This window comes from Somniosus microcephalus, chromosome 10 (genome assembly GCF_052327205.1).
Source record: "Somniosus microcephalus isolate GS21.2 chromosome 10, FLI_Smic_1.0, whole genome shotgun sequence".
Classification (NCBI taxonomy): Eukaryota; Metazoa; Chordata; class Chondrichthyes; order Squaliformes; family Somniosidae; genus Somniosus; species Somniosus microcephalus.
Window position 1 is genome coordinate 133,901,170 of NC_140996.1, and position 24,551 is coordinate 133,925,720.

Consider the following 24,551-nt stretch of genomic DNA (forward strand, 5'->3'; position numbering starts at 1 on the left):
CGGATCTCCTCCCAGAACTTGGCTGGTTTCAGCTGTGAGCAGCTGTCCCAAATCTGATCCCCAAACAGTGCTCAGTTAGCTGGTTTGAACCATGAAGGTCAAAGGGTGGCTACTATTGGCCTCAGTGCCCCTGGGTAAGGGAAGGGGAAATGTACCAGGATTTGCTGCTGCTGATAACTATCCAGTGTCTGTTGCTGGCAGTATATGTGTAAATGTCGCATGATTGAATCAACTGTGAAACCTCTGTGGTTGACTAGGTTGCTGACACTCAGGCTGGAATTTTAATATGGAGACGGAGAGGGAGTGCTGGAAAACCAGGAGAACGGGTTTCCCTCAGGCCCTGTCAAATTTAACGGCAGGGCCTGATTAACAATTTGATTCTCTGTTTCCCGCCCACAGCCAGCCAGATGGAGAGCCTGGCTGACTGTCGGGTGGGTAGGCCTGCGGCACCAGGCCGCAACCAGATGGGAGGGTGGGATCAGGGGGGAGGGGCGAGGGGAGTCAAAAGGCTGGGGATCATCAGCAAGGTCAGGGGCTGGATTTGGGGGGGAGGTTGGAGGAGAGATTGGAGGCCGGGGGCCGGAGGGAGAATCTGAGATTGGAGGCCTTGCGTGGGGGAGGGGCGGGAGGTTGGAAGGATCAGGGGGGTGGGGTCTGATCGCGATGTGTTGGCGAGGCAGGAACGGTAAGTGTAAAGGCACTTACCTCCTGGATCCAGCAGTCCTCGCCTCCCTTTAGCTGGCGGTTCCCCCGCAGTCTGGGAAACCCAGCCAGCCAGAGTTAAATTTAAAATGGAGCTTCCAAATGAGGTACCGAGCCTCATTATAATATTTTAAATGCCAACCCGCCTCCCGGAAGTGGGCAGGTTGGGGTCGGGATTCAGATTTTTAACTCTTTAACCTCCCACCCGACTCCAACCCCAACCTGTTAAGTCCGTGAATGATTGAGACACGGACTAGCAGGAGAGAAAACAAAACGATCTTTACTGGTGGAAGGCATAAACGAATCTAAACAACAGAGGCTCTCTAGCGCCTATTATACAGGGGTGGTCACTGCCGGTACTGCAGTCTGAGACCAGTTATTCTCTTAAAGGTACATACACAACAATTCCTCCCCTTTTAGATAAACAGTACATAACATTCATTTAACAACTAATGATAACGAATTACAATCACAATTACTGTTGCTAGATACATTGGTTAAGTTTAAGCAATTATAAGTTCAGTCTTTGAGGAGGCTTCCTGATTCTGTCTGGATAACGCCTCTTTGGAGTATCAGGTTCTTCTGGCAATGTTGAGTCGGAATCAATGTTGTTGTTTGGTTCATCTGCTTCCAATATTACCGGTTCTGCGGTAGCTGCAATTGGAATGTCGATTTCATCACCAGGTGTATCAGATCGTGGTGTGGAGTTGACGTTTTCCAGTGACTCTAGAATCTGGTCAGCATGGCGTCTTACAATGCTCTCCCCAACGTCCACGGTATACATGAGAGGTCCTTGTCGTGTACAAATCGTTCCTGGCTGCCATTTCTCAGTGCGGTAGTCCCGGGCCAAAACCGGTTGACCTATCTTAAAACTCCTGGTCGGCCTTTCATTCATATTCTGAAACTGCCTGTTCTCCACATCTCTTCGGACGTTTGGCTTAACCAAATCCAAGCGGCATTGTAGTCTTCGATTGAAGAACATCATGGCTGGAGTTTGGTTGGTAACCGCATGTGTCGCATTCCGGTAGGCAAACAAGAAGTTGTCCACCTTGTGTTGTAGGGGTATATCTTCATTACACATTGCCTTGATAGCCTTCTTGAATGTTTGGACAAACCTCTCGGCCAATCCATTAGTGGCTGGATGATATGGGGCAGATGTGTAATGCTTAACACCATTGTTCTTTAAGAACCTCCGGAACTCTTCAGACACAAACTGTGGTCCATTGTCAGAGCAAATCTGTTCAGGCAGCCCATTCCTGGCGAATATGGTTCGTAAAACTGTGATAGTTTTTTCCGTGGTGGTTGAGGACATTTTTATTACCTCTGGCCACTTTGACTGTGCATCCACCGCAATTAAAAACATCGAGTCCATGAAGGGACCAGCAAAATCAATGTGCACCCTTTGCCATGGAGATGAGGGCCACTCCCATGGATGCAGAGGAGCTTGTGGTGGGGCGTTTTGGACCTTCTGGCATCCTGCACAGCTCTTGGTCATCTCTTCGATTTCTCTATCGATTCCCGGCCACCACACAAACGCTCTGGCTAAGCTCTTCATTTTTACCCCACCCAGATGACCCTCATGAAGCTCATTGAGCACTTTATCCGTCAACTTAGGTGGAATTACTACTCTGGATCCACACATCAAGGTTCCTCTGCACACTGACAGCTGTTCTCTTCTCGGCGAGAATGCTGGCAGCAGTGGTTCGCCATGTGCTGGCCATCCCTTCACCGTTAAATCATAGACCCGTGATAGTGTCGGGTCATTCCGTGTTTCCTTTTCTATGTTTGCATTCGTCACAGGGAGACATTCGACTATGGTCGAGTGGAATAACTCCATTGGATCCACTGCAAGGTCTTCTTCTTCCACCATCGGCAACGGTAGACGTGACAATCCATCAGCATTTCCATGCTGTTTAGTTCCTTTGTACTCGATGTCATATTGGTGCGCCCCTAGAAAAAGGGACCATCTCTGCAGCCGTTGTGCTGTCATTATCGGTACGCCCTTCTGAGGGTTGAAAATGGAGACAAGAGGTTGATGATCGGTTAGTAGAGTAAATTTTTGACCGTGCAGATAGTGATTGAACTTCTTCACCCCCCACACTAGGCTGAGGGCCTCTCTGTCAATCTGGGCGTAGTTACGCTCGGCAGAAGTTAACGAGCGTGACGCAAAAGCTATCGGCCTCTCCGAACCATCAAGGAACTTATGTGACAGTACCGCCCCAATGCCGTAGGGAGACGCATCACACGCCAGCCTGATTGGCAGTGCTGGGTTGTAGTGAGCCAATACTTCCTTTGAAGTGATTAAGTCCTTACTCTTCTGAAAAGCGCGCTTACAATCATCGCTCCATTTCCATGCTACCCCCGTTCGTAGCAGGGCGTTCAGTGGGTGCAGAATTGTCGACAAATTCGGCAAAAACTTATGATAGTAATTCACCAACCCGAGGAATGACCTCAGCTGCGACACATTTTCAGGCGCTGGGGCCTTAACAACCGCTTCAATTTTGTCAGGGGACTTATGTAACCCCTCTTCATCAATCACGTGGCCACAATACGATATCTGTTTCTTAAAAAATTCGCACTTGGGGCGGCTGGCTCGCAGCCCATGTTCCCGTAGTCTAGTGAGCACCTGTTCTAGGTTGTTAAGGTGTTCACTGTCATCTTCACCTGTTACAAGGATGTTGTCCAAGTAACACTGAGTCCCCGGAATCCCTTGCAGGACTTGTTCCATCGCTCTTTGCCATATCGCCGGAGCCGATGCTACTCCGAATACCAATCGATGATACTGGTAAAGACCTTTGTGAGTGTTTATCGTGAGATACTTCCTAGAGGACTCTTCAACCTCCATCTGCAAATATGCTTGTGCTAGGTCAATTTTTGTAAAACGCTTCCCTCCAGACAGCGAGGCGAAGATGTCTTCTATCCTTGGAAGAGGATATTGTACTGTGCGAAGGACAGGGTTCACCGTCACCTTGAAATCCCCACAGATGCGAATCTTCCTTGGCTCTCCGGACTTATTGGTTAACGTTTTCTTCATGACAGGAACGATGGGTGTCGCCCACTCGCTCCAGTCGACCTTAGACAACACGCCCGCCTTCTCCAGGTTCTCCAGCTCTGCCTCGACGGCTGGGCGAATTGCATATGGTACCGGTCTCGCTTTGAAAAACTTGGGAACTGCATTCTCTTCTATTTTTATCGAGGCGGTTACGCCTTTAAACGTGCCCAGTTCTTGTTGAAATACCTCTTTGGCGTTAGCTATGATTGTTGACAATCGTCCAGGAGTGACGTCTTCATCTTTTTTACCGTCCACCGTCATTGCATGAATGGAATGCCAATCTAAGTTTATCTTCCTGATCCATTCCTGTCCCAATAACGGTGGTCCACCATTTGGCAGTATGTAGAGATACAATTTCCGTATTTTCTTGCCATTGTATTCGACAGGCACCCTTATTTTTCCTCTGGGGTATACTTTTTGCCCCGTATACGTCGTCAAGACGATGGATGTCTCTCTCAAGGGTATGTGTGAAAATAGTTGCTCGTAGTCTCGTCGATTCATGACGGTTAGCGCTGATCCTGTATCCAATTCCATTTTAACTTGGGACCCTGCTATCGTGAGAGTGACCCAAATGGTTCGGTGATCCTCTTTTGCGATTACATTGTGAAGTTTGAGACAGCTTAGTCTTCTGTTTCCGGATTCACTATCGTTCATCTGGTCTTCGGAACTACTGTCCGTCATCTTTTGTACTTTCTTGTACGGTTCCTTAGTAGCCTTTTTGTTGTCGCTGGTCTTCTTCCCAGACCTACAAACTCGTGCAATGTGTCCAATCTTCCCGCATTGTCTGCATATTTTGTCTTTGGACCAGCAGTCCTTCTGGTCATGGTTAGTTCTCCCGCAGCGATAACATTTTGCAAATCCCCGTGTCATTTCGTGGGTGCCGTATTCCTGTGGTTTTTGTTGAATTTCTGCAGCTCCCCTGGCTGCTGCTTCATACGATATTGCCACGCTGAAAGCCTTATCTAGCGTCAGCTCTTTTTCTGCGAGTGACTTCTTCTGTGTTCCTTCACTCAGGAGTCCACAGACAAATTTGTCCCGTAGGGTATCTGCCAGTCCTGCTCCGAATTGGCAGTGCTTTGATAGCTTGCGTAGTTCCGTAAGATACTCAGCATTGCTCTCATCTTTGTGCTGAGTTCTCCTGTGGAATTTAAATCTTTCTGCTAGCAACAGCGGTGCAGGGTTTAAGTGCTCCTGTAGAACAGCAACAATTTCGTTAAAACTCTTCGCCTTCGGTTTGGCTGGAGTAATCAGGTCCCGCAATAGGCCGTACGTTCTAGCGCCCATTAAGTTTAACAACATCGATGCCTTTTTCCCCTCCGCTATATCGTTTGCCTCGAAATATACCTCGACTCTTTCCACATACGTGGTCCAGTCCTCTAATGTATTATCAAAAGCAGTGATACAGCCAGTCTTCGGCATCTTGCAAATCTAAAATGGCGCCTCCCGCGCTTTGCCTTCTTCTCCGATTTAACAAAATGGCGCCTCCCGCGCTTTTCCTTCTTCCCCGCTGTTGTTAGCGCTGCTTTCCACGGTTTCTTGCGCGTATTCTTTTTCTTTTATTATTTTCCCGTCGTGGAGCGGACCCTCTGGGACACTTCCCTCCCTCTTCTGAGGCCCGAACGCTGCCCAGCTTCGAAATACCGGCCGCGCCCTGTATGCTCCACCCTCTCTCTCTCTCCTTGCTTCCCGACTCGCTGCCCGGCCCCGTTGCAGCCCAGGAAGGATCAGAGCACTACCTGCCACCAGCCCGATTAGCTGGGAAACCACGGACCGAGGAACCCAGCCTGGCTCTGGAAAGTCGCTCCTGCAAAGCCTTGAACCCGATGATTGATGGTCGACGCCCGTTCCTCGAGTTTCAATGGACTCTTTTTTTTTCTTCTGGCGCCGACCTTCAACAACGTCGTCGGAGCTGTTGCTGAGTTGCAGGTAAGTTCGTTTCTAACTCGTCGCCAGTGTTAAGTCCGTGAATGATTGAGACACGGACTAGCAGGAGAGAAAACAAAACGATCTTTACTGGTGGAAGGCATAAACGAATCTAAACAACAGAGGCTCTCTAGCGCCTTTTATACAGGGGTGGTCACTGCCGGTACTGCAGTCTGAGACCAGTTATTCTCTTAAAGGTACATACACAACACAACCGACCCTTTTTTGGGGGTTAAAATTCCCCACTCAGTGTTAAGGCTCACATATGAATAATCATCACTTTGGTGAAATAGTGGAGAGTGCTTAATGCCCTTTAAACAGCACCCCAGCAGCAATTGACAAATTCAGAACAGAAAATGAGAAAATTAAAGATAGAGAAAAAAGTAGATGTATTTTTCTTGTTTGTAAAATTATAAACTGGGTGACCAAAGTGTTATCCAGCACTCCCGCCAATGAATCCAGATTTTCTCCTCAGAACAGGAGATATTTCTTTGTGGTATTTAATTCAGTTTTCAGTTCAGTTATGTTAAGGAGACATCATTAAATGGATGTTCACAGTAGGGATAAGCAGAAAGTTTATATTTAACCAGAACCATAAAAGAGGCATTGACTGTTGAGTTGATTTCTCCTTAATTGTACTGCATATGATTTCTATGCTATATAGATCAGTTAGTTTTTGGCGAGGGTGATGTATGTACAAAATACTTCAGTATATCTTGCCAGAAGAACCAATGATGTGAATTTTGATGTGCTACATGTATAAAATCAATATTCACCCTGTTCTTCTACTCTCCTTTCTGTTCTTGTGCAGGGAAGAAGCCACCTGACCCATGAAAAGCAGATATTTGCTCAGGATCATCCACCAATCAAAAGCCTGGAAGAAGTTGTTAGGAAAGTTGAACCAACAGCTTTAATAGGTACAGTTAAAAAATGAATTACCCTTTGATTCATACTGAGCTTTAATGTCAGATTATGACACTGAACTACCACAAATAAGAAACAATTTTACAAATTTAGTAATCTATCTTAAATTAACCATAATATCTGGACTCCATATTTTTTTTAAAGAGGACTTGCTAAATCCTGCAACATAATTAAAATTTCAAGAATTTTTGGCATCTGGTTTCAAGACAGATGGAATGAAAGTCTCCTACCTCTGGCAGTTAAGGGTTGTACTGTTAATGAAATCAGGTTGGAAAGTCTTGATGTAGTCCCCAGTATTTGAGTCCACAACTCAAAGCTAACCTCAAATTCAGCACTGTTAGCACTAACCAGTTCGGTTCCCTGCTGCCAGTTACTCTGCCAGCCTCCTCCAGTCAGTTCACATTTATAACAACTTGATTTTTGACCAAATAAATGTAATCAATGGGGCAGTAACGTCGTTGTGGTTACTGTCTTGTGGGAAAATGTAGCGCATAGTCCAGCTGATAAAGGACTCATCTGACCGGATTTATGAATGCTTCGTCTCACTGGAGACAAAGTGGAAGCAGATTCATTCCCAGATTCACGTAAAAGAGCACAAATCAAAAAGCCCAGCAGAAAACTGGAGCCACAATGCACTTGGAAGTAGGTTGGGTTTCTCAGAGTCCCAGTTCGTGTATCTGATCCTATAAATCCAGAACTTGACATATTATGTATGTTAGAATATGTGTATGGTTTCAACTATGTCACATCTGCTGGTAAGATTTTATTTCTTGTAACATTCATTGTTGAATAAATTGGTGACACATTTACATAACTACAGAACATTTTAAAAAATAATTTAAAAAAAGGAATATTTTAATGCTTCTGCAGCCCTTAGAGTTGATAAACTTTGTTTGTGGCTTTGTGCAAAGAAATAAACACTGTCCATAAATTTACTTCTAATGAACAGATTGTGCAAGTAGACTGCAGGTGCTATCTATGCTTTCCAATATTATAAAAAGTACCTGTGCTATATTAATCATGGTGTTGCTAGCTGTCTACAGGCCCTGTCCCAGGGTAAGCTGCTACGTAGGCCTGAAACCTGGACCTTTGAGTTGAATCTCGTTGGTGAGTGAAGGGTGCCACCCATCCATTTCTTTGGCCAAATAGCCTGTTTTTTCAGTCACCTGTCCTTTTTCATAAATAAAATGTAAGCTGGGTAGTAAAAGCCCACCCAGTCTTGGTGTCTGTAGTCCAGTTTTCGTCATCCCACCCTCCACTCTGTCAGTCACTGCATTTTCTTGGTGATTTCTATTCTCCCACTGTGTGTTCCTAATCAAAACTAGAAGAAGCCAAGGTGTCCATGTTGCTGGCACACTTCCTCTGCTCAAATACTGTACAACTCCAGCAGCAGCCTTCCTGCACTTAAACCTCTTCCTGTCATAGCCTTTGTCACCACAATATTAGGACTCACTTAGCCTGACTATAGTTTTTTTAGGTCTGTTAACCAAGAGCTGTGGAAGACAAAGTGGAATTAAACCCCAAATTGAGATCACCAAATTCAGGCTGCCGTGTTTCTACATTGATATTGAAAGCTGGTGGTAAAGGGACAGGGAGAAAGGGTTGGGATAGTTTCTACAAAACTGCACATCTTTGTTTAAAAGCAGCCGGAATTGATTCTGGGTTGTCTGGGGACCGCTGAAGGAAGGGAAGGCATATCAGACACTGACTTAGGACAATTCCATTCCTCTAGTTTGTAATCATCCCACTGCAGTCTATGCAGGGCTCTAAAAAGAACCCTATCCAGGACCGGCATCCTGGAGCTTGGTCCGCACTCCACTCTGCAATAAGGGAGAGACAACGCAGCCCCAATCTACGGAGATATCTTATGGGAAGGAGCTGGAATTGGCAGGAACTCCACATCATAACATCCCAGTGCCCTCAGAATTGTTGAACTTTGAAATAATGCAGCTGACGACATATGGCAGTTCACTCAGGTCATGAGCAGTAAAGCTAATAAGTCATGTGAGAAATTATATATTTTCAGATTTTAAATGACTAAAATCATAGTTAAGTACCTATGTTCAGGCTACAACTAATAGTATCAGTGGAGGCCAGTACACTGAGTGGTTGGAGGTGTACAAGGGCAGATGTGAGCCTCACCAATGCAGTCCAGGCCAGGCAAATGGCCTGAACCCCCAGCACTGGGATTTCTTTTTTCATTTTTGCAGATTGGCCCTCTTACTCGGGGCAAAGGAGGGGATGATCTGAGAGGGAACCCCCATGGGTAGGTGGATACTGGAGTTTCCATACAACATGGGCAGACAGTCACTGGAGATGATACTTGCACCCACTTGCCCCATCAAAATGAGAGACCCTGCAAACTTCAGTGAGGCCAGTGCTGGATGTCAGGCATGCTCCCGGTATAACGACTGTGACTGCGACCCAAGGAATTTCAGTCAGTCAGACAAGTTCAAGAACACAATGGAGCATTGGGTGAATTGAATTATTTGATGAGCAAAAGTTCACATTGTGTCCAGGTGTCACATTCCTATTAATGTTTTGACCATGTAGAATTTGATTAGCTGCTAGGAAGAAGCTTCTGTATCTTGGCTAATTTACAGATCAAACAACCTGGCTTGGTCGCATAGCTGATTCATCTCCAGACCTCTTGAAATGGGCAAGAGAAGTCATTTTCTATTTTAACTCTTGGTCAGTTTCTTGTGTTTGCCGTTCTCCTGTCAGAGTCAATGGGATCCCTTTTCAGCTGAAGCAAGTTGAAGCCAATTTTTAAATCACATGTTCCCTATCTGGTCATAAAACTACATACAACAAAAATGTTCCTTAATTGACTAAGGACAAAAGCGCTGCTTTAGTCACACTGTTAAAGTTTGCAGCTAAGAAGTACAGCACTTTGTTGAAATGGTCACTTCAAATTATTTTTATGAAAAGAGGAAAGGTTTAAACCCCCTCTCATCTTAATTGCAAGACTAAAGATGCCATTTTGTTCCCTTCTCAGTGTAGTCTCTGGCCCTGGAAAGATGCCAGATAGGATTGTTGCAGTTATACCGAACTGATATGAGACAGTAAATATTATGGGGGAAAAATTCAGTATCGCCCCGTTTGGGGCGCCATTATCGGCCGTGCGCAAAGTTTAGCGCCTGGCACTAATTATCGCCTCCGACAGCAAACTTGGCTTTTATTGCCCCTGGAGGTGATTGGAGCGCTAAATCAGGCGCATCACACCTGTCTTAAGGCGCAAAGGCCGAGGAGCGAGGCGCTACCTCAGAGCGCTGGTGAAGCAAGGAAGGGCAAATCAAAATAAACCTGCAAAGTGCTGCTCAGTACTCAAAACTCTTTCGCACAGCGTTGAATCTCTCCAGAAGTCTCTCTCTCTCAGAATGCGCGGTGCAAAAATGTCACCGACAAAAAAAGGCAGGAAGCGGTCGCCTTTAAATAGCGCTCCCCCAGTCCCTTTCTGACAGCATAACGTTCCCCTCAACCTGTCATTACTAGCGGCAGGCGGTATGGCAGGGGGCGCCACTCAATATCCGGTCCGGGGCGCTAACGGGGCGTTGTGCACTCGACTGACGTCACAATCTGCCGGCGCAGGAGATCGTGGCGGTAGTGTTTAGCGCCGCCGCAAAATGTCTAGTTAATTTCGCGAGCGGCGCAAACATCGCCGTGCCCGGGCGCTAATTGCTTTGCGCCCCATTAGCGCCCTCTTAAGGCGCTAACAGGAGGCGCAAACAACTGAATTTTTCCCCCTATATGTTTAATTCTCCAAATGCTTTAATACCAAAACTGTTGGTGCTAAATAACAGCATTATTCTTTCTTTGTATTTTCCCAGGAGTAGCAGCCATTGGGGGAGCGTTTACAGAGCAGATAATAAAGGACATGGCATCATTTAATAAACATCCAATTATTTTTGCTTTGAGTAATCCTACCACCAAGTCAGAGTGCACAGCAGAGCAATGTTATCGCCTGACAGAAGTAAGAAGTCTACATTATATTTGCTACTTCAAGCCAAGTTCTCAATTTATTCAAAGACAAGTTTTGCAGCAACAGTGGATGAGATTTGCATTTTTTGTGGGGTACATTAGCTTTAAACTCCTGTGGGTTTCTTCCCAGGTGATGTAGCCTGCAGTACAAGGCTCTGAGCTTTTTGAGAATTCTTTAAACAATAGCCTATTCATCTGAATTGATATAATTTTATAATCTCTCCAAACAGTCTCAGTCTCAATGTTGGCACTGGTCCTCGCTGCAACTCTGGTTGGATAAGTCTGAAAAAAGATTAATTTCTTTCACAATCTCAAATTACATAGGGTTTAATTTGATGCAAAATAGTTTTGTTTCTATTCTCCAATCACTTGTACCTGGATTCTTTTTTAAAATAAGGTAATAATGGTAATTGAATCAGGATGATAAGGATATTTATTCTGCATTCAGAGAGATTACATATTACCTATGCTTGACATTCTGCATTGATACAAATTCTTAATTAATAATACCATCTGTTCCAATGCTTTTCTTGTACAATGTATTCTGACAAGAAAAATGCTTAGCAAGAATATTGTGCATTTCCTTAATAACTGATGATTAGTATATCAATTAATATATTTAATCAATATCTGCAGGGCCGTGGAATATTTGCCAGTGGCAGTCCATTTGATCCTGTGACCCTTCCTGATGGTCGTACCTTTGTCCCAGGTCAGGGTAACAATGCCTATGTTTTCCCTGGAGTCGCACTTGGAGTTATCACATGTGGAGTGAGGCACATAAACGATGACATCTTCCTAACTTCAGCTGAGGTTTGCGTAAATCCACATTCCACCACGCTGTGGTCTCTCTAAGGACCCACTCTGAAGTTGCATGGCTTTGATATTATTGTGTTTTATATCATGTTTCTCTTCTACCAAAATGTTTGAAGAAGTTGTTTTCAATTTTGTTTTTCAATGTGTAATACAGGCTCTCCCCAGAAATTCATTGTATAAAGATAGGCAAATGTAAGTCAGCCGTAAAAACTTGTAGAAAATGACTTTAATTCTTTAATAGAATCATAGAATGGTTACAGCACAGAAGGAGGCTATAAAAAGACTACTGAGCGCTTGGTTTGAGTATAAAACAAGGCTTTAATCAACTGTTTCAAAACCATGAGATTTCTAGTTACATCACTAGTTCCTGGTTACAGAAACATCCTGAGCAAGCTGGGCCCGCGCCCGAGTATTTATACTCCATGGCTGCCCAGTGTTACTTCATGAGTCATGATAAGATTCATGACAGAGGCCATTCGGCCCGTCGAGCCCATGCCAGCTCTCTGCAAGAGCACTTCAGCTAGTCCCACTCCCCCGCCCTTTCCCCATAGCCCTGCAAATTTTTTCCCTTCAGGTACTTATCCAATTCCCTTTTGAAAGCCACGATTGAGTCTGCCTTCACCACCCTTTCAGGCAGTGCATTCCAGATCTTAACCACTCGCTGAGTAAAAAGGTTTTTCCTCATGTCACCTTTGATTCTTCTGCCAATCACCTTAAATCTGTGTCCTCTGGTTCTCGACACTTCCGCCAATGGGAACAGTTTCTCTCTATCTACCCTGTCTAGACCCTTCATGATATTGAACACCTCTATCATATCTACTCTCAACCTTCTCTGCTCTAAGGAGAACAACCCCAGCTTCTCCAGTCTATCCATGTAACTGAAGTCCCTCATCTCTGCAATCATTCTTGTAAGTCTTTTCTGCACCCTCTCAAAGGCCTTCACATCCTTCCTAAAGTGCGGTGCCCAGAAATGGACACAATACTCCAGTTGAGGCCGAACCAGTGTTTTATAAAGGTTCATCATAACTTTCTTGCTTTTGTACTCTCTACCCCTCTTCATGAAGCCCAGGATCCCGTTGGCTTTTTTAATTGCTTTCTCAACCTGCCCTGCCAGCTTCAACGATTTCTGCACATATACCTCCAGGTCTCACTATTCCTGCACCCCCTTTAGAATTGTACCCTTTAGTTTATATTGCCTCTCCTCGTTCTTCCTACCAAAATGTATCACTTCACACTTATATGACAGAGGTGAATTAGTGATGCTCAGTCATAGTAATTGTAGATGTTCCCAATTCATTGTTTTTATGCTGCATGAATCCTAGTTGTGTTAATTCGAAGTTTTTCTTTTGCCCAGGTTATTGCTGAACTAGTGACAGACAAGGATCTTGCAGAAGGACGTCTGTACCCACCGCTGAGCACCATCACAGATGTTTCATTCAAGATTGCTACGAGGGTATGAAAATATTTTTGTTTGTTAAAGACAAATTAAACCATCGCACTTGCAAAGAGCTACTGTAATTTCGGTGGATGTGGTGAAGCAGTAGCACCAAGACAATGGCCGGCAGTGTTTTAGGGGCAAACAATCCTGGTTTGTTTCTTTTCTTTGTTCCTTTTATTTTAAGCAGTAGTTACAATTTGCAACTGGATCACTGTAACTCTGGATCAGTCAATGGAGCAAAAACTAATGCAGAGATGAACCAAAAGCTTTAAAGCTATTATTGGTAACAAACCTCTGGGCAATGGAAAGGTGGAAATTAAAGAACTAGAAGTCAGGGATTGTTCCCATAGACTGGAAACAGGCACATGTGGTGCCTATATTTAAAAAGCAATGCAAGTAGAACCTCAGAATTATAAGCCAGTAAATTTGATGTTTCGATAAGGAATTAAAAGAGATGCATAGTACGATCATTTGGAAAGAGCAGTAGTCTTAGGTTGCACAAGATGGCTGTTAAGTAAGGTCCCATCCTGTGGAATTAGCGCTCAAATTTTACGCTGGATTGCAAACCGGTTACATTCACGTAGGCAGCTATGGGTTGAGGCCCAGTAAGTTGTGGCTACTGATGTGATCGATGTTTAGACAGTTGCCCTTCACCATATTTATTAGTGATTTGAATGAAGGCATCGGGAGTCCAGTCCTCAAGTTTGCTGATGGCACTAAGGATAGTGCAGAATTTAGAACTTTAGACAAAATAAATAGACTGCAGGCTGATTTAGATACATTGGGGAAATGGGCCTGGGTGTGGTAGATGTCAGCAGTAACAATAGCTTGCATTTATGTAACACTTTTAATGTAGAAGAAGTCCCAAAGTGCTTCACAAAGGATTAATCCAAAAAAAATGACACTGAACCAAAGAAGGAGATATTAGGATTGGTGACCAAAATCTTGGGTCAAAAGGTAGTTTTAAGGAGCGTCTCAAAGGAGGAGAGGGAGGTGACGAGGCAGAGGGCATTAGAGAGAGAATTCTAGAGTGTGGGACCAAGGTGGCTGAAGGCACAGCCGCCAATGCCGGGGCAAAGCGAGGAAGGGGGTTGCACAAGAAGCCAGATTTACAGAAAGTGAAAGTAATATATCCAAGTTTGCTGATGATACAAAGCTGGGTGGGAATGTAAGTTGTGAGGAGGATGCAAGGAGGCTTCAAGGGGATATAGACAGGCTAAGTGAGTGGGCAAGAACATGGCACATGGAATATAATGTGGAGAAATGTGAAGTTATCCACTTTGGTCGGAAAATTGGAAAAGCAGAGTATTTTTTAAATGGTGAGAGATTGGGAAATGCCTGGGTGTCCTTGTACATGAATCACTGAATGTTAACATGCAGGTACAGCAAGCAATTAGGAAAGCAAATGGTATGTTGGCCTTTATTACAAGAGGATTTGAGTATAAGAGTAAAGACGCCTTACTGCAATTATATAGGGCCCTGGTGAGACCGCACCTGGAGTATTGTGAAATAAAACAGAAAATGCTGGAAATACTCAGCAGGTCAGGCAGCATCTGTGGAGAGAGAAACAGAGTTAACGTTTCAGGTCGATGACCCTTTGTCAGAACTCGTACAGTTTTTGTCTCCTTACCTAAGGAAGGATATACTTGCCATAGAGGGAGTGCAATGAAGGTTCACCAGACTGATTCCTGGGATGGGGGCATTGTCCTATGAAGAGAGATTGAAAAGACTAGGCCTATATTCTCTAGCATTTAGAAGAATGAGAGTTGATCTCATTGAAACGTACAACATTCTTACAGGGTGGATGTAGGGAGGATGTTTCCCCTGGCTGGGGAGTCTAGAACCAAGAGTCACAGTCTCAGAATAAGGGGTCAGCCATTTAGGATTGAGATGAGGAGAAATTTGTTCACTCAGAGGGTGGTGAATCTTTGGAATTCTCTACCCCAGAGGGCTGTGGAGGCTCAGTCATTTGAGTATATTCAAGACAGAGATCGATAGACTTTTGAATATTAAGGGAACCAAGGGATATGGGGATAGTGCAGGAAAGCAGAGATGAGGTAGAAGATCAGCCATGATCTTATTGAATGGCGAAGCAGGCACGAGGGGCCAAATGGCCTACTCCTGCTCCTATTTCTTATTTTCTTATGTTCAGGGAGAGAGGGTTGTAGGGCCGGAGGAGTTTACAGAGATGGGGAATGGCAAGGATTTAAATATGAGGATGAGAAATTGAGGCACTGGGGACTAAAAGTCAATGTAGGTAGGCGAGGACAGGGGTAATGAGCGAACAGGACTGTTGTGTGCCATACAGCCTGGCACTTTTTAAAATTGCAAAAATCTGCAATGACAATGCCGCTGACAAGAGTAACAGCTAATGCAGCTACTTATCATGTGTTTTCAATACACATGCACCCCACAAACCAAATTTAATATATAATAAGAGATATAAACGAGCTGATCTCCTGTGGCATCGCTCATGATAGGTCACTGCCCAATATATCACTCTGCTAATAATAAAGTGGAGCCGTGTTCCTTTAATGCCACAAATCTAATTGTTAGGTAAACATAGGCTGAACTGAAATAGAGTTTAATTGTCAGAGAACTTTGCAGCTTGGAATTTGCATACAAGTTTCAGATTACAACTCAGAAGCGCTACGATTAATTTACATCTGTAACAAAGTATGATGTCAAAGCTCTAGAGATACCATTTTTAGTATATTAAATAAAACATATTTTGCTGATTTATTTGATTAATTATCAGTCACCCATTGATAAGGATCTAGGGCCTAGAAATTCAGTATAGCCACTTTTGGGGCGGTAAAGTCGGGCGGCCGCTAAAGTTTGCGCCCGCCGGAAAGTGGAGGGCAGTTCGCCGAAATTCAGTAGCTTTGGCCAAGGAGTTTGCTCGAGCGCTAAAACTGGCGATGCACGGCTATCCTTAGGCGCTAAGCCGGCGGTGCAGACTGATACCGCCGAGGCCAGGCGCAGCGCAGGTGCGGTCATGTTTTGATTGACAGCAGACACCCTGGCGCCAGCCAGCTCTTAAAGGGGGAAGGGTCGACTTGGTCTGCTGCCACGCCCTGGATACTGCAGCCCTCCAGCTAGGCCTAAACACTGCTGCTGGAGAGAAATAGTGCCAGGAAGGATGCAGAGGGCCCGTGAGCGAGCGCAGCGCTTCTCTGGCCATGATTTAAAGGTGCTGGTTAGGGCTTTGGAGAAGAGAAGCCATATCTTGTTCCCGGACAGTGGCAAGAAGCCTCCCAACAGGGTGTACAGGAGAGCCTGGGGGAATATCGCCCAGAGGGTCACAGCCACCTGCGATGTCCCTCGGACTGTTGTCCAATGCCGGAAAAAGTTTAACGACCTCACTCGGATTGTCAGGGTGAGTACCCTTTCCAGTGTCCTCCTCATCCTTGCATGTGCACCTCACATTATGGGCAAAGGGACCTCAAAGGCCTAATGGCCAGCCCTCATCCAGCAGCTATGGCACTGGCATGAACATCAATTGCACTTTCTGCACTTTACACACTGGCCAAGCTATTCGACCATGGGAGGCAGTGCACACCACAACAGGGCACCACACTGGCCAAGCTATTCGACCATGGGAGGCAGTGCATACAGCAACAGGGCACCACACTGGCCAAGCTATTCGACCATGGGAGGCAGTGCATACAGCAACAGGGCACCACACTGGCCAAGCTATTCGACCATGGGAGGCAGTGCATACAGCAACAGGGCACCACACTGGCCAAGCTATTCGACCATGGGAGGCAGTGCATACAGCAACAGGGCACCACACTGGCCAAGCTATTCGACCATGGGAGGCAGTGCACACAACAACAGGGCACCACACTGTACTTAGAGGCCGTCCTTTCTCTTGCAGGCCAAGCTGGCCCAGAATCTGAAGAGCCGGACTGTCACCGGGGGAGGCTGTCCCCAGTTCCAGCAGCTCAGTGACCTGGAGGAGCGCGTGGGTCGACTCATGGGTGCCCGGGTGATTGGCCCCGTTGCAATTGGAGATGCCGACCCTGTGCTGGGCCCCAATGGTAAGGACATGACCTTTTGGACCTCTCTCGTTCCCCTTGCGCTTCAGATCTACATCCTTTGCCACTGTCCGACCAATGCGCAGAATGCCACCACTCATGCCTCCCTCGCTGACGCCCTGTCCTCACTCTAAAGCTATTCTTGTGCCTTCCTGCTTTCAGCTGGTGAGGAGGAGGTCCCTGAAGCTGCGAGTGTCAGTCCCTCGGAAGAGGAGGATGAGGAGGAGCAAGAGGAAGGCGGCCCATCGGGGGAACCCTCATCCGCGCCAGGGGATGGCAATGGAGGGGACACGTCTTCCCTGGAGGAGAGCCAGGGGGAAGTGTTGCAGGGGGGTGTAGCTCCTGTGCCCAGTGGCGTCCAGCCACGCGGGAAGGGTCGGGCAGCACGGCTGCCTTCTCCCCAGAGGGGGGATGTGTTGCAGGGGAGTGTAGTTGCTGGGCCCAGTGGCGTGCAGCCACGCGGGAAGGGTCGGGCAGCTCGGCGGCCTTCTCCCCAGAGGGAGAGTCCGGCCTCCAGTCCGGAGACGGTCCTCGCCCAGGAGGTGCGCCTCCTTGATCAAATGTCCGCGGACTCGGATCGTCGGCACACCGAGTTCATGGGGGTTGTGGCACGGTTGCCTGAGGCCATTGAGTCCCTGGCTCATAGTGTGTCCGATTTCGGGGCCTCACAGGCCAGGGGTTTCGAACAATTCGGGGCATCACAGGACGCGAGTCGGGCCGAATTGAGGGCAGCACAGGACGCGAGTCGGGCCGAATTCAGGGCAGCACAGGACGCGAGTCGGGACGAATTCAGGGCAGCACAGGCAGCGAGTGGACAGTTGATCAGTGGTGCCGTGCAGTCACTGGCTGGTCTGATGCGGGCACAGACCAGGGCAGTACGGGCACTCACTGCTGCCACACTCGCTGTGTCAGGCAGGCATCGCCAGGGCACCCGCCGCGCTGCAGCAGCACAGCGGTCTGGCCTTCACCAGATTGCTGCGCTTGCTGCAGTGCCAGCCCGGCCGAGTGCCAGTGTCTCAGGCGAGCAGCGAGCGCCTGGCATCAGCCAGCTTGCCCCCATTGCTGCAGCCGCCACTGCCACTCCCCCAGCGAAGCTGCGACGAGCTGCTGGAGGGACTGATGCTGCCCAGCCACAGCTGCAGCAGTCAGCAGCCGGCCCCTCGAGGGCCAGAGCTCGTCTAGGCCGACCCCCAAGGGCATCTGCCGTCACGCAATGTGCCCCTCGGGAGCCTTCCCCCAGCCTTGCAGCACCCACAGGGCCCAGGTTGAGGTGGAGCAGCAGGTCGGCCAGGGGCCGGAAACGCCTGGACAAGGACTCGCCCTCTCGGCACACAAAGTAGAGTGTGTTGGCAAATGTTTTTTTATATGGGGGTGGTTGTGTTGTCTATGGGGGGGGTTCTTTTGGTAAGGCCGAGGATGAAGGCCATTTGGATGGACAAGTTTTGTTATTCCTCCCCAGGTTGTGGGAGTGAGATATGTTTTTGACTGTTTTTTGGGGGTGTTGTCTGTTTTTGGGTTTCATGTGGGAAGGGCCCTGAGTTTGTTCAATAAAGCTTTTTCTTTATTCAGCTTGTCCATGTGTGATGTTTCAAGTGGTTGTTGCGTTAACCGGCTGAGGGCTTGCGGAGCGGCTGCATTCATGTGCCTTCATTGCCACAAGCCATTCCCTGACAGGGGGCCTAGAAGTGTCGTTCAATAAGCCGCCGACGGACGGCCCTTGGACCTTGTGGCTCCCTCCTGGGCTGGTACTCCTCCTCCTCCTCCTCCTCATGGTCCTCCTGAGGTGGTGGTCCAACGTGAGGTGGCAGTGCCTGAGTCCTGCGGATAGCCAAGTTGTGCAGCATGCAGCAAACGACGACGAACTGGGAGACTCTATCCAGCGAATACTGCAGAGATCCGCCGGAGCAATCCAGGCAGCGGAACCATTGCTTGAGGACGCCAATCGTTTGCTCTATGATGTTCCTTGTGGCTTGATGGCTTTCGTTGTATGCCTCCTCAGCAGGGGTCCTGGGCGCGCGGAGCGGGGTCATGAGCCATGTACACAAAGGATAGCCTTTGTCCCCGATAAGCCATCCTCTTGGGGGGAGGCTGTGCCTGGAACATGTCAGCCACAGTAGTCTGGCGCAGGATAAATGCATCGTGGCTGCTGCCTGGAAAGCGGGCATTGACAGCTAGGATGCGCTGCCTGTGGTCACACACCAGCTGTACATTGAGGGAATGGTAGCCCTTCCGGTTGCGGTAATCCTCGGCATTGTCGATAGGTGCCCGCAAAGCCACATGCGTGCAGTCAATGACGCCCTGCACCATGGGGAAGTCGGCGATCCTCGCAAATCCGACTGCACGCTGCTCCTGCCTCTCTAGGGTCATGGGGAAGGAGATGAATTGGTGTCTCCTTGTGAAAAGGGCATTGGTGACCTGCCGGATGCAGCGATGCACGGCGAACTGGGAGATGTTCGCTATGTCCCCAGCAGCGGCTTGGAAGGAGCCGCTTGCATAAAAGTTCAGAGCCACCGTGACCTTCACTTCCACCGACAGAGACGTCCTGCACATCAGCTGTGGACGCAGATCTCTGTGAAGCAGCTGGCAGATCTCTGCAACCACCTCCCTTCTGAAGCGCAGCCTCTTAACACACTGCGCGGCAGTCATGGTGAGATAGGACACCTGCTGGCGGTATTCCCTGAGTGGGTAAGGCCTACGTTGCCGACGCCTGATGCCCCCTCTGCGTCTAGGCATGGCTGCCCCTCTCACACAGCATCTGCGAGCCCTTCGCACATAATGCTGGAACTGAGGGTTGGAACCCCATGCAGCCCCCATAATATACTTGCAAACAATGAAATCACAATGAGGCAAATTTCCAAGCTCTGGCCAGAAGCCAAAAATACCCCTCCTATGTTGGGCCAAATCAGTGAGGTCTCTTCCTTGGTCTCTGTCCAGAAATCCGTTGCAGAAAAGTCATTGCAGCAAAATGGCTGGCCTTTATAGTTCAGTGTAAGTGCCCTTTAATTAGCGCACCCCGAGGCCCGCAGGGCCTCTGCTGCGTTCCACTTCACAGTTCTTAACACCGCCACGCCCACATTGGGCGGGCGCGACTGAAGTTCCGGTTTGGGGCGCACAAAGGGCGTTGCACGACGAAATGACGTCATAAGTTGCGCGCGCAGCTGAGCGCACGCAAACACTTTGCGCCGACGCTAAATGTCTACTGAAGTTGGGCGTAGGCGCAGATCGTCCTGCGCCCGGGCGCTAAGTGCCTAGCGCTCGAGATCTACCCCTCCTAAGGCGCTAACGGCTGGCGAATGCAACTGAATTTCTAGGCCATTGTATCTGACAGATAAGGAACTTTCTTTAGCCAAAGAAATATTACTCTCGGGCCTACCAAAGAGCCCACAGTCCTGTGCACCCATTCCATATCTTGAGGTTCTTTGTAACATACATGGGAGGAGTCAGATGGAAGGGACTACAAAACAAGGGAATGAACAGGGACAGAAACCTAAACAAAAATAATTGAGGTTTCCTAGTCCTTGGATATTTGCTAGATGGTGCAGTGCACAGAAATGGGCCTCTCCACCAGGCACAAACATATCCTACTGGTCAGTTATGGAGCAGCATTGATGATAGTTGTCAAAGAGTCTGTGTCCTGCCTAATGTTACCCACATTCTTTGTCCCTCTGCATATCGATTCAGATTTCAGTGAAGAAATTCATCACAAGTTCTTTTTCTGCCCAGATAGCTGGTTTTAAATCCAGCAGTTACACAAACACTGTTCCTTTGGATGTTATTGTCTTTAATATATTTAATAGAAAGTTTGTGTAAAAATCTATCCATTGCATTGCATATCGTGTTTAATAGAAGATATCTTCAATTTTCATAATGCGGAGGTTGCAAATTCCAAGGGTGTCCTAGACACTTTCTCAGGTACAGCGCTGCTGGTTACTTCTGGTCTGATAGTTTCTAGTTTCTAGTTCAGGTGTGTGCCTGTATTTCCCAGTTACTAACCATATGATAGTAGAACCTGAGCATCTAACAATAGGATCCTATGATTTGAACTGGATATTGTGTCTTTCACATGCACTTCTCTAGTCTTTCAATAGACTGAGGCCAGATACAAATCATTAAGCTGTTTTACAGACAGCAAGTGAACATATGGAGTAACAGTTGTAAACAAACCTCATTACTTCACTTAATTTCACTTCTTTTCCTGAAGAATGAGAACAAAATAACCCTGTCTCTATTGTGGACTTGTTTTTGAAATTACCTTTCTTTCTAGACAACGTCTAACTGGAAAAACTGGCCTCCTACATCTTAGTTTAAAGCCCGTTGCTCACACCTGCTCCCCACAGTCTCCTGTTTAAAATTTACTGATGGCACATGTGACTTTTTTCTCTTCTCTTCCTGCAGTCACAGGAAGTGGATGGGGTGGGAGGTGCCTCTGACTCTTTCCCATTCAGTAGGCCTGTCAACCAAATTGATTACCCCCTTTCCCAAGACTATCTTCTCACGCTGGGCTTGTATGAATAGAATCACCTGCATCATATCGGAGTGGATCTTTTGTTGGACATTCTGAGATGCAATAACAAATGCCTTAATGTCCCTGGTAGTTGTGGAAATCTCTCATTTTAACACCTCGATTCCCTATTCCCACCCCACCCCACCCAACCTGTGGCTTTTTAAACTTGTGCGAGTTCACTTTGTTTTAAAACACAACATTTAAACGTGACTCATTCCCAAACCTTTTCCATGAAAGAAAACATTGTCAAAAATCCCGATATGTTACAGTGGGATTAATGCTTTTAAGAACATAAGAATTAGAAGCAGGAGTAGGCCATACATCCCCTCGAGCTTGCTCCACCATTCAATAAGATCTTCGACCTCAACTCCACTTTCCTGCCAGATCCCCATATCCCTGGATTCCCCTAGAGTCCAAAAATCTATGTATCTCCGCCTTGAATATACTCAACTTAAATTTTGTGACAACTGTTTGGCTGTCTGTAAGATTTCTTTTTTCTTGTAGATTGTGGATTACGCCTATAAAAATGGCCTTGCTGCCTGGTACCCTGAACCCAAGGACAAAGAAGCGTTTGTTCGTGCTCAAATCTACAGCCCTGATTATGATTCCTTCATATTGGATAACTACGAATGGCCTAAAGAAGCCATGGAAATCCAGAAAGTGTAATTACTTGTGCCAATTAAGTCATTGACTAGAATATTTGTTATCAAAGTCTGGTAACCCTAATCGCAAGGCCAAACATACTGCCTTCGGAAGTGATTATTGCATTTAAAAAACAGCACAGTTAAAGCATGACGCTCTCATTTATTAATTTCAAACCAACAAATGTTCTTCAGTGACAGGTGCACAGCAGTAATCCCGTGAGAGTTTATTGCATTTTTTTCATATAATTATTTTTTATCTTGCAGGAATTATTTAGCGTTTCATTTTTTTAAATTAATGTTTACTCATTTTAAACAAATATTGCTTGCCATTTGAACAATTTGAATAGGTATGTTATCTCTGCATTACATTACAATTATGACAAAGATCAAAAGACAGGTAATGAAAAGGCATTTAATTGCCTGGAGGCTCTGGGTTCATATTCACTGAACTGTATAATCTTACACAAGACACATAGCTATGGCGTCATTAGCATTTTGCACAAAATAAGTTAAATTCCTTTTCTAAACATGGTAACCATTGTCTCTGGAGTCATGTTTATAATGCTGCACTTTTAGTTTGGATTTCTGTTTTTCTTGGGTCTACTAGTCTGCCTGTGGGATAAAGGAGTCTAATTTAGCACTGTAAATAGTGGATTGATGCCGGTCTCTCGGGATCTAAGCTAAAACTATGCCAGTATCTAAACAACTTGGAAGTTCTCCAGAAGAAAACCAGAGAACTGGGTAATAAAGTAATTAGTGCATTATCCTTTCACCTATAGAAGCTAGGTTGACTCTAGTCCAAGTCATCCATCCATGATGGATTAAAGGTTTCCATGGGAAATGATTTAGGACAGGATCAACCCAATTCCTAGTTGGTGTTGGCACTCAAATTGATCATCTTCCACAGGCCATAAGGATGTCTTCAGTGGGAAATTGTAAGTTACTTGGGTACAGTAGGAATGTTTTTCTGAAATTGGACCCAAGACATGTTGAAAGAACTTTACTCAGCATCCAGCCTGTGCTACACCCAACCTGGGAGTGCATGGTGCTGTTTTCATTACTCTAAATGAGAAAGTATGTATCCCATTTCCCAGCACTGAGATTCTGCACTTTGATGAAATTAAGAAAAGAAAGAATCTCAAAATCCAAGGGTGTGTTTAGCCACCTAATATTTTGAGAAAAGCTACTCTTATTTCTGTTTTTTGGGCATGCTGCACTCATCTGATCTGATACTTGTATTATGTGTGTATGTCAGCTGAAAATATCAGGGCCTAGAAATTCAGTAAGGCCCCGCCAGGTCTTTAGCACCTGAAATTTAGCGCTCGCCCGGATTCCCGTAGCGCCCGCCTGAAATTCAGTTGCGACGGGCCAAGACGGAGGCGGTCGCTATTGCAGGGTTTGGCCGCCTCGCTTGGGGCGATGAAAGTCTATTTCAGGCGTCCAGCTGCCGCTGCGCCACCCGATGCGGTGCGGCAGGCTGGGGTACTGCAGGCCTCCTCCTTCTCTTAAGGAGGAGCTGCCTGCAGCCGTGAGATCGCCGCTGGATTCCCCCGGCAAATGAGCCCGGCACCACGGAGAAGTGCCGGGCTCGCGGGAGTCAGACAGCAATGCCGCGGGGGGGTGGTGCAGGAGTCCGGGGAGGGAGGTGCAGCCATGCGGCCGCCAGGAAAGCGGCCGGCCGCCCCTCCACCTTTATGCACCGGCCTCTCGGAGCTGCAAGGCCCCGTTTTTCAAACGTTGTTTGCGGGCGAGGCGGCCGCAACTGAATTTGGCCTTCGGCACGGAATCGCGTTGGAACCGGGGCGCTGCGCACACCGATGACGTCATCGGTGCCGGCGCAGCGCTACCGGCTAACGCCGCTGTTAGGGACCAACTTAATTTCGGGCACTAAAAAACTTCCGGCGCAACCCACTCTTTCGCCCCTAAGTGGGCGCAAACGCGACTGAATTTCTAGGCCAAAGAAGCTAAGCTGTGTTTTATTTTGAATATTTGTTGCTGAAATATTTTATATATTCCCTGCAGCATGACAAATTTATTTCATTTATTTTTGGAAGGCTTGAGGTATCAATCATTTTACACTTGCTGTCTTTTTTAAACATTTCTGCTGTGTTGGAAGATGTCATTGTACTGATTGTAGAAAAAAAGTAAACCAAGAATCTTGTGAGGATGTGCTTTGTAAGAGAACAATAAATCATGGTCTGTAAATCCATTGCTGTTCGTTATTACTGGTGACCATAACACAGAGCCATTGCTATAGAGACAAACCATCTGTTTGACTACATACATACACTTACTTTCTTTATAAAGGCTTCAACATAAACTGGAAAGTAGGCATGCTTCTATGCCTCTCTGTCCTGGGCCGCAACCTGTGTTGACAGTGGAATTTATTATTTGGAATGCCCTACATGGTATTACTGAAGCTCAACATATTTTAGACATAATTGTCTTGTTGGCCGGTGCTGGTAGTGCAGGGCTGTGTATGTTAAAACTAAGGTTAATTACTTTTATCTTCAAATATCTTTTGGCCCTG

The 24,551-nt window shown here is 46.7% G+C and overlaps 1 protein-coding gene across 2 annotated transcripts in view; it reads left to right on the forward strand.

Moving 5' to 3' along the window:
• Positions 1–24,230, forward strand: part of LOC147111701 (NADP-dependent malic enzyme-like) — a 251,482-nt gene extending 227,252 nt beyond the window's left edge. For both annotated transcript variants that reach the window (XM_085998812.1, XM_085998813.1), the window contains exons 11-15: positions 6,489–6,594; positions 10,432–10,574; positions 11,219–11,392; positions 12,750–12,848; positions 21,882–24,230. In XM_085998812.1, coding sequence (XP_085854938.1) covers positions 6,489–6,594; positions 10,432–10,574; positions 11,219–11,392; positions 12,750–12,848; positions 21,882–22,043 — 684 coding nt within the window. In that variant the 3' untranslated portion in view covers positions 22,044–24,230. The remainder of the gene's footprint in view (positions 1–6,488; positions 6,595–10,431; positions 10,575–11,218; positions 11,393–12,749; positions 12,849–21,881) is intronic.
• Positions 24,231–24,551: the final 321 nt, after the last annotated feature.